The following is an 18822-nucleotide window of genomic DNA, read 5'->3' as shown; positions in this document are numbered from 1 at the left end:
AAATCCATATAATACACAAGCTTCATCTTATCTCATTTATCTTCACTAGGGTCACGGGGGGGGGGGGGGGGGGGGGGGGGTGCTGGAGCCTATCCCAGCTGACTTCAGGCCAGAGGCGGGGGACACCCTGTATTGGTGGCCAGCCAATCGCAAGGCATAAGGAGACGGACAACCATTCACGCTCACACTCATACATAGTGGCAATTTAGAGTGTCCAATCAGCCTACCATGCATGTCTTTGGAATATGGGCGGAAAACGTAGTACCCAGAGAAAACTCACGCAGGCCCGGGGAGAACATGCAAACTCCACACACGTCGAGCGACCTGGATTTCAAACCAGGTCCCCCACTGTGAGGCTAACGCGCTAACCACTTAGCCGCCGGGTCGACAATATACACATGTTACTAATTGTCATATTTTGTTATTTGACATGTTATTATTGACAGATTTAGAAAGAATTTGTAATGTATTGTTCAACGACAAAAAGATATCTGATACTGTCTTCCATAGTATTGTTTATTTATTGACTTGGAAATTAATTAATTTGTTCGTTCATCCGTCCCTCCATCCATTTGTTCATTCGTTCATTCGTTCAGCCATTCATTCATTCATTCATTCAGAAAGGGGGGTGCCAGAGCCTATCCCAGCTGACTTCGGGCACGGGGCGTGGGACACCCTCAATTGGTGGCCAGCCAACCGCAGGGGACAAGGAGACGGATAACAATTCACACTGACACTAATACCTAGGGGCAATTTAGAGTGTTCAACCATCCTACCATGATTGTTTTTGGAATGTGGGAGCAAACCTTATTAGACACAGAACATGCAAACTACACACAGTAGGACCAAGCTGGGATTCGACCCAAGAACTGTGAGACCAACTCACTAACCACTCATCTGCCTTACTGACACCTTTGATCAATAAAATCACTTGTTTTAACATTAAATGTGTTGGAAAAAGTGTCAGAAAATGAACATTGGGACTGCTGAATATATTTTGGGGTTAATCATAGGGACCTTAAATGATGTCAGGCGTTCGCTAACCGATTAAACATTTTAGATGTGATTGCTTACAACTGAACTTCAAAAAGTGTGAAACCCCAACATCCCAGTTTTGTATTTTCAAAGTGGGAATGTTTTAAAATGATGTATCTTGTCTTCATATATTGTAGGTAACAAAAATTTATCATTTAAACAGGTGTGTAGACTTTTTATCTTCACCATGTCATCCTCAATATCCGACCACATGTTGGGTCAAGGCTGGAGTTCATTGTCGTATTGCAGATGTCTGGAGTCGACACACAAGATAGCGAGAGAGAGAGAGAGCGATGACTTTTTCCAGTCAGCAACCTGAAAGTGCATCTAGATCAGATGGATGTCGAATGGTCAATATAGTAACAAAATGATGATTTGATGAATGATGAAACGATTTAGACGACATCTTATGACGAGTAAAATAAATGAACTACGTTTTCCCTGAACGTGGATCACATGGGCCCCATTCAGGACCCAGGCCTGGAGGCAAAAAAGAAGTTCAGAGTATCCACCCTTTTTGGATTCCCTGGAAAGGGTGCAGGCGAGTGCCTCTCCTGGGGACTCGCTAGTTCTGCTGGGGGAATTCAATGCTCACATGGGCAATTACTATGAGATGACAGTGAGACCTGGAGGGGCATGATTTGGAAGAACGTCTCTCCTGATCTGAACCCGACAGGTGTTCTATTGCATAACGGTGTCCATATGTGGACTTGGCAACAGGACACCCTAGGCCGCAGTGCGATGATCAACTTTGTAGTCATGTCATCGGATTTGCAGACGCATGTCTTGGGCATTCGGGTGAAGAGAGGGGCGGAACTGTCAACCGATCACCACCTGATACTGAGTTGACACCAATGGTAGGGGAGGATGCCGGTCCAGCCCGGCAGACCTAAACATTTCCTTCTGGGACTTCCAACCAACCTTCTACATGTGTTTTGCGGGCTTGGAAAAGGTGTTCGGCTAAGTTCCCTGGGGAGTCTTGTGGGGTGTCTGACCGGTGTCAGACTCTGGTCCCCATAGTAAGTCGGATCCATTTGCACTGGGGGTTGGACTATGACAAGGCTGCACTATGTTGAGCCGTTGAGGGGCTCCAGTTTGATGGCCTCAGTATTACATCCCTGCTTTTTGCAGATGATGTGGTTCTGTTGGCTACATCTCCAACTCTCACTGGAACCATTTGCAACCGGGTATGGAGTAGTTAGGATGAGAATCAGCACCTCCAAATCTGAGACCATGGTCCTCAGTCGGAAAAAGGTGGCATCCCCACCCTAGGCCACAGATGAAGTACTTCCTCAAGTGGAAGAGTTTAAGTTTTTTGGGGTCTTGTCCATGAGTGAGGGAAAAATGGAGCGGGAGATTGACATGTGAACCGGTGCGGTTTCTGGAGTGATGCAGACTCTGCATTGGTCCATCGTGGCGAAGAAGGAGCTGAGCCGTAAATTGAAGCTCTCTATTTACCCGTCAATCTACGTTTCTTCCCTCATCTATGGTCACTAGCTGTGGGTTGTGACGGAAAGAACAAGATCCAAGCGGATACAAGCGGCTGAAATGAGTTTCCTCTGCAGGATATTCGAACTCTCCCGAAGACATAAGTTGAGAAGCTCAGTCATCTGGGAGGGTTGCTGCTCCGCTGCTCCTCCGGATCGAGAGGAGTCAGATGAGTTGGCTCGAGCATCTGATTAGGATGCCTCCTAGATGCTTCCCTAGTGGGGTGTTGCAGGCACTATGTTGAGCCGTTGAGGGGCTCCAGTTTGGTGGCGCCTCTGATTGGAATGATCACTGCCAGCCTCTTCCAATCACAATCGATTGGGCGTCAAACACTGTCAATGACACTAAAAGATGAGTATTCACATCTAGTCCACACAATGTAAATTAATTGGACGTTATGACTGTCAATGGAAGGCAAAGCATTATTTTTTAAAACGTTTTTTGGGGGAGGGTTCTCATACCCAAGAATGTATTCCTGGTAAGGTGTTCCAGGCACGCCTCACCAGGAGGAGGACACAGGGCTGACCCAGGACATGCCGGGGGGATTATGTCTCCCGGCTTGCTTGGGAACGCCTTGGGATTCTCCTGGAAGAGCTGGATGAAGTGGCTCGGGAGAGGTAAGACTGGGCTTCCCTGCTGAAGCTGCTGACCCTGCGACCTTACTTCATACAAAGAGGAAGATGACAGATGGGCGCATAATCATTAATACTTTATTTGTACTTGCATCAAAGGTAAACATTACAACCTTTCATTGAAAAACAATATTTATTTGTCTAATTATTTTGCCCATGTACATCCCAAATGTGGATTTGAATTAAACAATCAACATGGAATTGACTATGTAGGCCCAATTAATGATTTGGGCATAAAAAAAATCAATTAACAAATCAACAAAAACAATTTTAAAGAGTGATCATGCCTTTTAAAAGAATGCGGCAAACACAAATATCAAAAGTATTTCTCTTTAAAATGTCTCGTCTTTTGCAGCATCACAAAATGAGGAAAAAAATTGAGGCCCTACTTAATAGTCACCTTGGTCTTAATATCCAATTCTGCAGTGTGTAAGGGTGAATCACAAATACTCCAAGTATTTAGCCCTAATAATTTATCAAATTGTTATTAACATGCAATCAGGATTGTTCGAAATGCTTTCTCGTGAGACATAACTCATACAATAATGCAGTGCAGTACATCAATATATCAGCAAATAGCAGGCTTCGGGTCATTGGAAGATTGATCTTTTATATGTATAGGTATTTGAGTTCTTGTTGATTGAAGCAATCCAAAATTCTGAAATTTAAGGTTTACTGGGAGAGCGTGAGGTGAACACTCCAGAGGCCTCCAACATGGTTTTTCTTCGTGCAGTCTCTTTGGCTACATTATGGTTTAATCTTCTTAGACGTTCCTGAGGACAAAATAACATGGGTATTTCAATGCTTACTTTACTTTTTTTGCAGTTGTTTCATCTGGTTGTCATTTCTATACATTTAAACCTTTATGAGGCACTCATTTAACTCATGGACTGCCATTAATGGCACAAGACAATCCACGGTGATTGTTCATTAAGAAATTTATTGTGGACTGACAGGGAATGATCACTGCCAGCCTCTTCCAATCACAATCGATTGGGCGTCAAACATTGTCAATGACACTAAAAGATGAGTATTGACATCTAGTCCACACAATGTAAATTAATTGGACATTATGACTGTCAATGGTAGGCAAAGCATTATTTTTAAAAACGTTTTTGGGGGGGTTCTCATACCCAAGAATGTATATTCCTGTTTTAATTTTTTTTCTATAGCAGCCCAGCAGGGGAGTGGTTTGCGCCTCAGCCTTACAGTTCTGGGATCGAGAGTTCAATCCCAGGTTGGGATCTTCCTGAGTTGGGTTTGCATGTTCTCCCCGGGCTTGGCTTAGCTAGACTTGGAGACAAAACATTAATATTGGGGTATAAATAAACCCAAATGTGATGTCCTCATATGTAAACTCCAGGTAAGTCTTTGTGGATTTTTTTATTTATTTTTTAAATGACCCAAAATATTCACATGCCCTGTATCGGGTTAAAAGATCCTTCAACAGTTAGAAATCACAACATACTTCAGTTGTTAAAAAGCTTTCGTGAAATGTAGAATTATCATCAAAATGAAATGTCAAATGGTCATACGAAACCTAACTTTATAATTTAAAAAAGTTTTGGGGCATGATGAACTAAACTAAAATAAACTTACCCATGTTGACTACTTCTTAATTATGTTGACCATTTATTTATCTATTACTATTTATTGATTATTTATTTATCATGACTATATATATTGATTATCTGTGTTTCTTTGTTTGTTTGTTGTGGAGTCCATAGAACTGAACAACTCAAACACCATGGAACTCATCCTAGACTTCAGATGGAACAAGGCCGCTCCGTTCTGCTGATCTCTCTTGGACTACCGAATTTATTCGAGTATAAAGCGCAACATTTTGTACCAAAAAACTGAAGCAAAGTTTGGGTGCGCATTATACACGAATCCCGGTGAAACACTGCCCTCCGCCAGTGAAAAAGTCCCCTCAGCAGGCGTTATAATGGGAGACGTACAACCTGTATTTGTCCGCCAGATGGGGCGCGAGAGCCCGTTCTATTGGCCGGTGCTCAACACTTAAAAAAAGAACTCAAGACTGGAATCAATTGTTTGGTGAGTCCGATGATGATGAATCAGACTTTGAAAAAAATTAAATATTATAATGATGAATTAGACTTTAAGGATTTAAAATTCTAAATTCCATTTGAGATGTGTGTTCATATTGGTAGTAGTTTGTTTTACCAACTTTCGTACCATACGTTGTGTATAAATATTTTGTCATGGCGATGTGTTCAACATTTGCCAGTTACCAGTACCCGTGCAATCCTTGGTGAGTTGAGAAAAAGTGAAAAAATTATATATAATAAAATATAACAACTTTTAGTCACAAATTATGGGTGCGCGTTTTACACGTGTGTGGGTTATACAGTCATACCTCGTCATACGGCCGCTCGTCATACGAAATTTTCGTGGTACGACGAAAATTTCGATTGAATAATTCGCTCGCGATACAATTAAAATTTCGAGATGCGACCAAGCCAGGTGGCCATGACATGAGAGGCTGTTTATCATTGTAGCGCACTGTCTTTTTTGCCGCATGTCTTTCGTGTATAACAATATCTACGAGCACTGGACGATTAATTCAGACGAGTTTCTCCTACGCATCGACCAGGAAACGCACAACGCGCATGCGCGGGCAAAAAGAGGGCTTTCTGGGTAATTAAGTATATTCGTGCACAACGCCGATAGGCAATGGCACTCTTTCTCAGAATAAAACTTCATTACCCACAATCAATACGTGGGTAAGCTCAGCTGTTGCATTTCCTGTTATTATTATCTAATACGAGGAGTATTATATTACTTTCCGTTCGCTGCTCATAAGAACATCCAGCGGCACTGGCTCGCAATTCCCTCTTTGTAATATTTCTGGTCGCAACTCTCTCTCATAGGCGCCGTTCAAAGTGGTTGCGAACAGAGCTATTACAACGAGGGAGTTGCGAGCCGGTCCCCCTGATGTTCTTATGAGCAGCGGAGCGATCGCTAATATGTACTACAAGACTATTTCTCGTTGGCAAGTGGTCGTGGGTTATCCTATTGTGAGGACATTTGTGTGCATCATTTTCGGAATATTTTGAAGGGAATACGTAGTACTGCAGCAAACAGCCCATCGATAGCGAACGTGAGGGTGGAGGCGTGGCAAACAACTAACCCGAAGAGAATGAAGGTAAAAAAAAAAGATTAAAACAAAATTAGAATTCAGTTTTGTGTAGTTATATTAAACGTATGTTTGAGTGTGTCTGTATATATTAATCCAAGTTAATTTAAATTTGTTTGTTCCGTTAACGAGTGCGCTGTCGTGGGGAAAAAAACGCACCCCCCCCCCCCCACACCCCCAAACATCTGTCTCCCGTCGGCGAAATCTGCCCAATTTTAGTTAGATTAAACACATTTTATTACTATTAAACCACTAGTTATGTGTTACTTTGTTAATAGATGGCGCATTAGAAGAAATAAAACATTTTTTCCAATCTAATATCCTGATTTTGGTGTTTTTTCAGAGGGTTGGAACGAATTAATTTGTTTTCAATTCATTTCAATGGGAAACGTCCGCTCGAGTTACGAAAAGCTCGTCATACGATCTCAGACTCGGAACGGATTACGATCGTATGTCAAGGTACCACTGTATAATGACATTAAAAGCATTCAATTCAATAAACTCAAATGTATTTATACAGTGGTTTCAGAACAACTGCAGCTGAAAATCTGGAATGCCATAAAAGACAAACATAATACAATCAATGTAACACTTAATTTTCTTCATCTTCATGTGTATGATTTGAAGTCCCTTTTTAACAAATAATAAAAAATATGTCAGTGGTGGCAGTGTGCATGACGTCACTCATCTACAAGAAGATAAATGTCCTGTTTTGTCCTTTCAAGCTGTTAATATTTCAAAATCACACAGCACTAACCTGAGCATTCTGCAGTATGTTGTTGACAAGTACCACTCTTCGTCTTGCATTGAGAAGTTTCTTTACATATGGATCCAGATCTAGCACTACCTTTTGATGTTCATTTATTCTGAGTAATTCTGTAGACAAAGCAGATCAAACAACAATAATATGAATATGCATTCAGTGTATATTTTATAATAGATGTAAATGTAGACTTTTGGTAAAGCAAAATCTGTTGACTGTTTATAGTTCGTGTTTTTTAAATTTGTGAGTCGTGGATGAGGGGAGCCCGGTGTCTGAGTGGTTAGCGCGTCGGCCTCACAGTGGGGGACCTGGGTTCAAATCCAGGTTGGTCCACCTGTGTGGAGTTTGCATGCGTGGGTTTTCTCCGGGTACTCCAGTTTCCTCCCACATTCCAAAAACATGCATGGTAGGCCGATTGGACACTAAATTGCCCCTAGTTATGAGTGTGAGCGTGAATGGTTGTTTGTCTCCTTGTGCCCTGTGATTGGCTGGCCACCAATTCAGAGTGTCCCCCGCCTCTGGCCCAGAGTCATCTGGAATAGGCTACAGCACCCCCCGCGACCCTAGTGAGGATAAAGCGGTTCAGAATATGAAATGAGATGCGTCGTGGATGAGACATTCAGCAAATTTAAAATGACAATAACTACCTGTGGCAAGATTATCTATGTGCTCCCTTAGTTCGACTTGACTCTCTCTGTAGAGAAGAAAAAAATGCCATTCAAAAAAAATCTGCTTTCGTCGAATATCAAACATTCTTGGGAGACACGAGATGTGTCACGAGACCATTGATTAACAGCAATGTGGGAGTTATTACGTTTTAATAAAGTAAAATGAAATGAATAATTTTCGTGTATATACCTGACAGAGTGCACATGTAGGTCGAGCTGGTGAATGGCTGGTTCTAAGAGGTCGAGCATCCCCTCAGCAATTGCATCTTTGCCCGAGGAACTGTCAACAACAACCGCGGAAGCCATTTTCATTGTCAATGAAGAAAAAAACACGAGGAAAACCTACAACGGAAGTGACGTCGTCGTGACGTAGGTTATAAAGCTTCTCCATTTTCTCCCAGTGATACGTTCAGCTTCATAGGGCATAGGCAGTACCATTTTATAAATTCACTCCTTCTGAGGTCCTGTTCCACTTTTCCGTTTCGTTGTAGATAGTAAACCTGACGTCAATCCATACTTGTTTTTTTGTGGCGCTAAATTTGGTGGAAAATTGTTTTTCGTCGATCTAAAGGGACAAAACCCAACACCTCTCTCGGCCTGGTAGTGTTGGTTCAAGCTAGCTCTTGAAGCTAAATTGAGCCTACTAGCTTTTCCTGACCAATGCAACATTCATTGTAAGTCAATTATTCAATTCTTTTTCACTAAATGTCGTATAGTCACTTACGCTACATTTAAAAGTGCGTGATTTGTTTATACAACTTGTATGTAGTATATTTTTTTATAACAGATGAGTGAGTAATCAAAGCCTAATGTGCTAATGTGTGGGAGTGGTGGGGGTTATCTGTTGTAGTCTTTAAGAGAGCCAATTGAATGACTTAAACAGGTGATATTTAACCAAACCTTTATAGGCCGAGTGACACTTTTTTAAAACAACAGAGAAAATGGAAAAAGGAATAACTTAACCTTATAAAAGAGACCCTGCGTCCACATTCGTGAAAATCACATTTTGCGTAATGTACTGTAAAGTTAATATCTTGTGTGTGGCCAATATGCTGCCAAGGTCTAATTATTTTTTAAATGTATTTTTTTAATTCATTTATAATTGAAATGTCATGTTCTCCAATAGTGTGTGGAAACACACTAATAGTTAAGAGTTTATTAGTATTTAACTCACTGCCTGCTATTGACAAAAATAGATGTGCCATTCATTTAAACTGGCAGCTCAGGCTGTGAATTCTCATGTTGTAGTGCCATTGATGACAGAGGGCGCCTCCGTCGACCCCATTTCAGGAGTGCCCTTGTCCCATTTCCGGGGGATTTCCGGAGTGAATGCGATTCACGCCAAATCGATATAACATGTAAAAAAATAAATAATAATAACATAGGGCAATTTCAATCAAAATGTTATCATGTTTTTACATTAATTGAAATATTGTGTTTTTGCCAACTATTGAAAAAGTACACATAATGAAAATATATTTATTTTTGTGTTTGGGTCCTATGTGCGTTTTACAGTCAGTAATTCCACCATATGTTACGCTGAAGTCGCACTTGCAAGTTGTCCAATGTGCAAATGTCGGTCCTTTTGGAGACTGCTTTAACATGGGATATTTCGTTGTATACGGGGGGGGGGGGGCTTCGAAATTTCGGAGAGGTTGCCAGCTCTGTGATTGAGTGACGGAGTGCGTCATAGAGGATTAACTGACTCTGTTTATCTTTTCGTAATGTTGCCGTCCAACTTTCCGTTTATTTTTTTGCAACCCAATTGAATGTCTCTGTATTCAATTTTTTTTTCCAGGAGCCTGCAACAGAATTCATTAAAAATGAGTGCTGCATCATCTCAAAAAGTGGTCCTGAAGAGCACCACCAAAGTGTCCCTGAATGAGCGGTGAGACGCCATGCACCCTGTCTCCAGTTTATCACCAGACCCAAGGGCCATCCTTGTTATTTTGGAGGTCTTTGTGCTCTCTGAAGAAGGCCACTGTCAGGGAGCTGTCTCAAAATGGATGCCGTTTAGAATGTCCCTGTCTGTGTACTGCTCACTCAGCTTCGTTGGACCTGTGAAACATTTTGGCTGCATAAAATCGATTAAGAAGGTAGCAAGCCACTAAACATGTTATCCAGTCCACGTTGTGTGTGAGCAGTACACAAAAGGCCTGGAAGTGGTACTTGCTAGACCTACAATGGCCTTGAACATTGTCCTGAAAATTCCATGGCACTTGCACTCCCTGTAATGTACATGGTACTGTGTACATAAAGTATAACCCATAAAAGGGAGTGGATATGCACTTTAATAGTCTAAAAAGGTTTCTCTCTCAAACCAGCCAAAGTTGAGCACTTCTTGTCTTTCTAATCTGTTTCTTTCACTTCGTCTATACACGGTACTTAGTCCTAGCTTGGACGTGACAAAGCAGCCTTCCCTGCTGCGCTTCATCTGTGTCATGGTCCTTGCTGTAAGAGGCCAAGTTGCCAAATAGTCCATGGCCTCTGCGACTGCAGGACGACCCAATGAACCAGTCAGCTTGGGGCCAGTAAGAGGCAATTCTACTCTATCTCTCTTCCTGTTGAATTCACATCTTTGGCTCTTCTTTCTCCCTCAGTCTACTTTGCTCCTTGTCTTTGGTTTTGAATAAAATGTTTTGACATTCCAAAGAGAGAAATTAGTGCCTGCAAATGGAATATAAATCACATACGAGCCATGGCAGTAAGTGTGGCCACATCCATGACGTGAGAAATGACTTGATGTGGAATCCTGCTTCCTCCTCTTCTGTGTGCCCTGTCCTCGTATTTTACGTCCTCTTTTCCCTTCCACCTTCTAAAGCTTCACTAACATGCTGAAGAACAAGCAGCCCACTGCGCTTAGCATTCGAGCCACCATGCAACAGCAGCATATGGCCAGTGCTCGCAATCGCCGGTTGGCCCAGCAGATGGAGAATCGACCGTCAGTGCAAGCTGCCCTGAGTCACAAACAGGTACGTGTCCCTAGGGTCGTTGGACTTTTATAAAATCATTTGTATTATATTTTGTCGTGTTGGGAATGTATGGCCCGTGAGCAATGTTCCCTCTAATTTTTCGTTGGTCTGAGCAGAAAGTCAACCTCCCTGAGCGCACTGAGTACCAGTGTGAGCGACATCATCGGTACTCGGATGATTCGCCTAAAGACGTTTCGCCGACGGACGTTTGACAGACGGGCAGGTCGCCGAATGGACGTTCCGCCGAACGTTCATTCGGCCGAACGGAGGTTTCGCCGAAACGGGATTCGCGCGCTCGCCCCGCCCCCGGATCGTGTGTGTACAAGTTTTTCAACCTCGGCCCGCGGGCCATATACGGCCCGTTAGGATTTTTAATCCGGCCCGCCGCCGGTGTTGTCCAAATTATAGTAAAAATCAATGTTAGTCTACCATCAATGGCAGCCCGGGAATAAACACTCTTGGGCGGGCAGATGTAGCAGAACCGAGCCGTAAAATGACAGCAATCGGGTCAAATCCATCCTAAAACAGCATTTAATGATTAAATACAAATACTGGAGCTCTTTGGACATTAGAACCGAGCCCAGGGAAGTGAATTCCTCGGTAAAATGTCGCGATGATGTCGCGATGGAGGCAAAAAAATGTCCATATACGTCCATTCGCCAAACGGCTTAAAATGCTCTCAAATTCGGTCAAATCCAGCTGAAAACAGCGTTTAATGATTAAATACAAATACTAGTATTTGTATTTAATCATTAAACGCTGTTTGAACGAACGTTCATTCGGAGACCTGTCCGTCTGTCAAACGTCCGTCGGCAAAACGTCTTTAGGCGAATCATCCGGTCACGACATCATCATTGCTCGCTATGGGCACACCAGTATCACACATAAGTGGACAGAGCTACTGCCACTGGCTGCTGCTTAAACGGCGCCATCATGAAGAAAGGGGTAAAAAAAAAAAAAAAAAAAAAAAAAAAAAAAAAAAAAAAAAAAAAAAAAAAAAATATCAGTTTTTTTTTTTTTTACTGCGCGCCATAGGATTGCTGCTGCGCAGAGGAGACGAGAGTAGTGCGCAATTGCGCACGCGCGCAGCTTAGAGGGAACAGTGCCCGTGAGCCATGTTTGGCTCCGTTGATGAGCACCTCTTGCTCTCAGACCGCATCGCATCCGACATTTTAAGTGGGGAACTGGTTGGCTGGCTTGACATAAGAGTTTTGACAATCCGCCTGTTTATTGACACATTATCTTGGACACTTGAAATGTGTGCCTTAAGCATACGTACGCTTACATAAGCATGCAGTCTTTTGCATACCTCAATAGTAACGAAAGGTTGAGTTACTGTTGCCTTTCTATCACCTCAAACCAATCTAACCTTAAGCATCAACAAGGCATTTTTGTCCTGAGGACTGCCACTGACTGGCATTTTTTCAGCTCATTCTTTTTAAACTCGAGATATTTGAGAATGAGGCTCTAAGTAGATCAGTAGTTTCTGAAGAAAATACTGAGATCAGCCCATCTGGGACCAACAACCATGTCATGTTCGATCACTATATGTTCCAACTGGAACATCCAGTTTAGCACCGTTGTTCAACACGTTTTTAACAATAGAAGATGGTCTTGACAATGTCTAGAATAGACCATGAATCATGCGTGGATTTATTATTTATGCTTTTGTCGGATTGTTTTATATTGATGAAAATCATGTATTTATGTGTTACGGATCCCACACATTCCCATTGATTATTATTCCCGTAAACATCGCAATCTTGGATTAATAAAATTTTGATTCCCATCCCACAGGAATCCGGTTACGCCTGGGATTTCACAAAATAATTCATGTTGTAGTCAAGATGCCTAAATGGATTGATTTGCTGTCATGTGTTTAGCAATTGGAAATGGTGTTAACAAGCCATTGGATGTGTGCCTCATGAAGCGGCTGAGGAATGTATGCGGTACAGTAGTATAGTAACCCTTCGAATATCGCGGATAATGTAGACCAGATATGGCTGCCATAATCGGTTAATTAGCATGAAGTGTATTTATTAAATATGACAGCTATAAGCATATGAAAAGACTAATGTATTAATATATAAATGTAATCTATATATAAAAAAAATTAAATGCTTTAAATACTGTACTCGCAGCTAAAATAGTTCCTCTCCGCTTGATATAAATAAATAAAAAACAGGTTAATGGGAGTTTTAGTCCAAATCCATTATACTTGTGTAATGACAATAAAGGAATTCTAGTCCTCCTGCACTGCAGTAGAAGGAGGACCTTGAAGGGCAGCCCCCTTTCAGCGAGGTACAGTGTCATGTTCAGGATGAAATAGTTTAAGAACCAGTCTTTTGTGAAGGATTTCATGATTTAGGCTTTTCTGTTGCTCATCCAGTAGACGGGCATCAAGGCTTTGTTCTTGTCTTTAAGCATGAGGACGGTCGAACTTCTCGATTAAGACTGGCTTTACCATCATTCCCACACGATGATCCTTATGTTCAGTTCATCTTTGAATAAGAATGCCCATGAAGGCATCCTCATTCATGTTAAAAACTCGTTCTCGGCGTAGAGTTTTGCTGCCTCCTGGTCTCCCAAGGAGACACTGGAACGAGGCTGAAGTTCATCTTCGTTGTCTTCGTCAGGAGCTAAGCTATCGTAAAAGTTCTTTGGTTTGGTTCTAATCATGTTAGTATCCAGAGGAATCATCTCGCAATAGGCCATTTTCCATCTTAACGATGATTTTATTCCTAGTGGTTACCCAATGTTCGCTCCTTCTTTCTTGATGTAATGCACTGTCCATTCATTTATGATGCATTAGATGACACAGGACACTTAAGAGGCATTTTCAACCCTGATTCAAAATCCATACAGTGCTAAAAGAGGCTCGGCATAGTATAGGTGTGAAAATACGGTGTGTGTGTGTGCATACCACAAATATTCCGACTTGAAATTGTAGCTGGACATTGTATAATCTACAAGCTATAATTCACTGTTTTTATTCAAACTGTTTAAAATCAAGGTGTTTCTGCCATGTTTTGGATGTTTACTTGTTTAAAATCAAGGTGTTTTCCAAGCCTGGAAAAGAAGCACAGGAGGGAGACAATTAAATCATGCAATAGCTGACAGTACACACTAAAGCATCTCATTTTTCTAGTCACCTTCATGAGTTTTCAAGCCACTGTCTTGCTGCTTGCCTTCCTGAATCCTGAATTTTGATCAGTGCTATTTGAGAGGCACATTAAACAAAAGTCCTCACATTTTTTAAATGATTTGTCAGAGCCTGAAGCAACGACTGGGAAAGAGCAACATCCAAGCCAGGTTGGGTCGTCCAATTGGCGTGGGGATGCGCGGTGGGGCCATTGGTGGTAGAGGAGGAATGCGTGGGATGAGCAGAGGACTCCGAGGAAGAGGCAGAGGAGCAATGATGAGAGGTGCTCTTTCCCTGAGAGGTGCGTATTCAGATCTTGTGTTCTCCAAATCTAAGCATCATTTCCACAGTTTGGGCTTTTATTTTTGTATATTTTTATATGTAGGAAAGCGGATGGCTCCTGGTTTTCCCATGCGCGGCCGTGGATTTGCTGGTCGTATAGCGATGCGTAGAGGTGGCCGCCAACGTGGAGGAATTCCTGGACGAGGAGGAGCAATGGGGAGAGGAGCACCCCGTGGAGGAATAGTCAGAGGTACACTTATTTCAGTGTTGCTCAATTACCATCATTGGTGCACAAATTCTCTAGTGCAGGGGTGGTGAACATGTGACTCTTGAGCTGCATGGGGCTCCTGGCCAAAATGAATGTGGCTCTTGGCTTCTTGTCATATTATTTTTATTCTCGCTTAAAACAGTCAAATTTCTCAAAAACATAATAAATTATAGTGATTTGTAAAGTTTGCCTAAATTAAATGATTAAATATCAAGTTACAAAATATTCACATTTAATGGTTTAGAATGATTTCATTTTAAATATGAAATCTTGTTTCATTAAACAAGATTTTTTTTTCGTATGTAGAATAGTAGAGATCAAAGTAGATAAAAGTCAATTTCCCGGAATTATAGAAATAATCAATTTTGTCAGACTTTTAAATGAATTTCCTATTTTGTAAGTTTTCTTCTGGTCACGACGTGTAATGGTTCAATGCAGCGCTATAATGAATACATTTGAGTCCATTTCGTTACCGTAATATCTTAATAGTAAACTGCTATTCTCCACTGATCTGAACCCTGGAGTTATAATCCATTGCTGCTTAGTCCTGACTTTTTACAGGTTAATGCACTGCATGTATTTAGGGGTAAATGGCCCATATATTACAATATGGGTGTCTGCGGTTGAGACATGTGAGGAAAGAGTTTCCTTGTTAAATTCCGTTGCCGGTCGACTCTCACTGAAGATGGAGGGAGGCAGCTGAGACCCGTCTCATTAGCAACAAAGGGCGCTGAATTGAAGCATAATCGCGGGAAGTGTCTTTGTTAAAGATAAAAGATCCCTTAACGACCAGGTCTTTTACTATCAGCGTGGATGTGAATTGTGCATGACACAGCAGGCAGGAGAAAGAGAAGAGAAGCGTGGCTGCATCTGAGCTGAAATAACCCAGTTTTAAATCGGGTTGAAAAAAAGCCAATATACATCAAAATCCCAAATATTGGTGTCATCATAGATCCGTCGCCAATTTTACTGTGGTTCAAGTGTTCTTTCATCACAATGGAAACCCTCCATTTTATAATTAACGCAAATTTTGTTTCATCATTCTGCAATGCTATGTTTCAGAATGAAGCTATCATCCATTTAAAATTTGTGGCTGGTCAGTTGAATCTCAATTCAGTAATTAAATTACTGTGGAGAAGCTGAAAAAGTAGAATAGTTTTTCACCAAATACATTTATTGTGGCCAATTCATATCGTGATATAAAATGGCCGACATTGTGGTAGTTTTTTTCTTTGTCGGACAGCACTAATAATTGTTTGTCTTTAATTTCTCATTATGTTGATCACAGTGTAAACTAGCAGCCTCAACAATATCTTTTTTTTAAACCAGAGGTGCCCAATTCTTGTCCTCGAGGGACCCTAACCAGTCTGTTATCCATGTCTTGCTACACCAACACACCTGAATCAAATATTCAGGATCGTTGTTAATCTTTTGGACAGCTTGCTGGTGAGTTGATCATTTGATTCCGGTGTAGTAGAGGAGGGGGATTTGGAAAACTGACTGGATAGGGGCCCTCAAGGACCGGATTTGGGCACCTCTGCCTTAAACCATGATGTTGGTCTTTTTCCTTCACATCATTTGAGACCTGTTTTGAGGCATCTACGCTGCCACTCTTTGTTGAAGATTGAAAGAAAAGCACAACAAGCAATTCGCCACCTCAAATTTTCTCATTGTTTTTTTCCCTCCGTTAGGTCGAAAGCATGATAAGGTCACACCAATTTTGGTTTTCAATTCTCCAGTGCTGAAAAGTTGCAGGTTTACACAGTGTCTCCCAATTTTTGCCCTTGTGTACTGTATTTACTCGCATATAAGCTACATTTGTCGGACAAAAAATGACTGTTTCAAGGGTACGGCTTTTTTGCGCATAAACAGACGACAAGCAAGGAGACAGACGAAACGCCATAACGCAAGACAATGCGGATGATACGGTCATTTATTTTGCAATAGAGAAAACAAACAGATAAAACGCTAAACTTTATTTTGATGTCTATGAATTAAATTCAAGGGAAAAAACTTTTGCATAAAAGGTGAAATACCTCACTTGTGCCTGTCACTGCTCGCTAAGGGCGTTGCCATCTTACATAGGGCACCGCCTAGTTAAATGTGCTCTGACTGGCCAGACGCGAGTAGCCTTGATGAATGCGTTTGTAGCGTTTACCATGTCAGCACATCCCAATAGTTGTTAAGGCTGATCGAAGATCTTGCGGTCGATCATTAAAATATCAGCCTTGATACCTGCGTTATGTGTATCTCATGCTATTATTGCACCCAAAGACTTGGTGAACACTATACCGCTACAGACACACTTCCTAGTTGTGCTTACGTTACTTCCTTTTTGAAAGGAAATGATTGTACCTTTGTGGTTATGAAATAAAACAAAATTCCGCATTGCTTTTTATTTTTTGTTCGAAAGTGACAACTATTGCAGTAATATGAACCATCGGGGAAAAAAAAAGAGATTAAGACATAAGAAGCAATTTGCCCACCACAGCATCTTAAACTTCTGGTAAGAAAATTGTAATTTCTGTCATTAAAAAGCATCAGGATCTCATCAATATAGACTTTTTTTTTTTTTTTTTTTTTTTCAAATTAAATATTTTGATATTTTGCATTTACAAAGACCGGCATATTAACTTCCTTTACTGTATTGACCCTAATGTGCTTTTGATTCATATAGTATCTCAGAAATACCATGTGCGATGATTTTTCTTATGATTTTCCCTTCAAGTAACACATTTGTACTTCCTATTAAAACTATGAATATGGATGTGAAATTTGTGAATCGGGGTGGCTTCTATGCGATAAAATTGTAAAATTCAACATTTTAAGGCAATTTTAAGGGTGCGGCTTCTACACAGAGGCGGCTTATATGCGGGTAAATATGGCGGATCTGTTTTAATGCACACTAAACATCTGTTCTTCCGATAAATCTTTTAATTCTGATTACTTTGTCCATTTTTATTTATGTTTTTATATCAAAATGAAATTGCTGATTATACTATTGTACTCGTTTCAAGTGTATTAGCAAGCGGTATCATTTTTCGGAATACGATTTTCTCCATTATGACAAGTCTGAACAAATGCGGTATTTGCATACCTTATATACTTGGAGCATTTTTTATTGTCATTCAAACTAGGTCTTGCCTTTTCCTTAAATGTGTTGACATCGCACTCTCAAAACTTGAGTTTAAACTGGAGCTTAACAAAAAAAAGCACAGAAATTGGCTACAGTTTTCTTAACATAAGGTTCTACTTCCAATTAATCTTTCCACCTTGTATTGTTTTGTGCACAGGGCGGGGTGGTCTGCGTGGACGAGGTGGATTTGCTGGAAGACGGGGCCGTGGCAGAGGTGTCGGCCGACCTTCGATGACTCGCGAGCAACTGGACAACCAGCTAGATGCCTACATGTCAAAGACCAAAGGTCACCTAGATGCTGAATTGGATGCCTACATGGCCCAGGCAGACCCAGAAAGTATGGAGTGACACTGGCCTTAAGTTAATGCAAGAACTGTACAGATCCTTTTAAGACATACTGTGTAGTGTTATCGACTTGTTCTTAGTAAATGGGCTCATTGGTTTTGATGAGAGAATAAACAGTCCTGGACTCTTTCGACAAGCAGAAAATCACTAACGCTGAATGTGCTTTCATCCTACATGTAATTTCTACAGCTTTTCCTATGAAGCCCCTTTTAGTTATACTTAACAGTTTAAAAGGACTTTTATAAATCTTGACTGTTTTTAATTGTCCTTTTAGAATAAGTTCAAGGTTTATCACTGTTGGAAATTACGTTTAAGTCACCTTTTGACACAGAATTTGTTCCACGTTCATTTTTTTGTTTGAAATGTTTCATAAGTTCTGTAAAAAAAAAAGTGAAAACAAATCTTTCTTTGTAGCAATCCATTTATTGTTTTTTTTATGTGTGGATTTTAAGACCTTTTGAGGAGCTGAAAACATTTCCAGCTCAATTTCAATACACTTGAGATTTGACATTTTTTATTTTATTTGGAAAAAGAAAAACTTATTATTTTCAGTTCAATTTCAATGTCATCCAAACATTATCAGCAGAAAAGCAAGTTAGTACGTACATGTGATCATCTCATCCGTGAAGTCAAAATGGTCTTGGGAAAACGTGAGCAAAAGATCCTTAACTGTAAGCATAACATAGAATAACAATTGTTGGCCAATGCGAGAATAAGAAGTTATAAAGATTAAGTCCAGCCTTTTCTTGTTTAACGGGAGAAAATTAGAAATAGTCATCTCAGGAAACAGGTTCTCTGAAATTAAGGCAGACATTTTGTCGGTGCACATGCCGTTGTAACCAATGTTCCCTCTAATTTTTTGTTTGTCTGGGCAGAAAGACAACCTCCCTGAGCACACTGAGTACCGGTGTGAGCAACATCATTGCTCGCTATG

The 18822-nt window shown here is 40.9% G+C and overlaps 2 protein-coding genes across 2 annotated transcripts; one reads left to right on the top strand and one right to left on the bottom strand.

Moving 5' to 3' along the window:
• Positions 1 to 3216: 3216 nt before the first annotated feature.
• On the bottom strand, positions 3217 to 8100 carry snapin (SNAP associated protein). The gene is made up of 4 exons (XM_077590459.1): positions 7934 to 8100; positions 7723 to 7769; positions 7070 to 7188; positions 3217 to 3928 (listed from the first exon to the last, which is right to left on the bottom strand). The coding sequence occupies exons 1-4, from the start codon at positions 8053 to 8055 to the stop codon at positions 3821 to 3823; spliced, it is 396 nt and encodes a 131-aa protein (XP_077446585.1). The 5' UTR covers positions 8056 to 8100; the 3' UTR covers positions 3217 to 3820.
• A 20-nt stretch (positions 8101 to 8120) lies between these two features.
• Positions 8121 to 18305, top strand: chtopa (chromatin target of PRMT1a). The gene is made up of 6 exons (XM_077590458.1): positions 8121 to 8417; positions 9542 to 9631; positions 10565 to 10715; positions 13987 to 14158; positions 14243 to 14389; positions 17701 to 18305. The coding sequence occupies exons 1-6, from the start codon at positions 8404 to 8406 to the stop codon at positions 17889 to 17891; spliced, it is 765 nt and encodes a 254-aa protein (XP_077446584.1). The 5' UTR covers positions 8121 to 8403; the 3' UTR covers positions 17892 to 18305.
• Positions 18306 to 18822: the final 517 nt, after the last annotated feature.

This window comes from Stigmatopora argus, chromosome 21 (genome assembly GCF_051989625.1).
Source record: "Stigmatopora argus isolate UIUO_Sarg chromosome 21, RoL_Sarg_1.0, whole genome shotgun sequence".
NCBI lineage: Eukaryota > Metazoa > Chordata > Actinopteri > Syngnathiformes > Syngnathidae > Stigmatopora > Stigmatopora argus.
The sequence above is the reverse complement of the archived record's forward strand: the minus strand, read 5'-3'. Positions and strand labels throughout refer to the sequence as shown.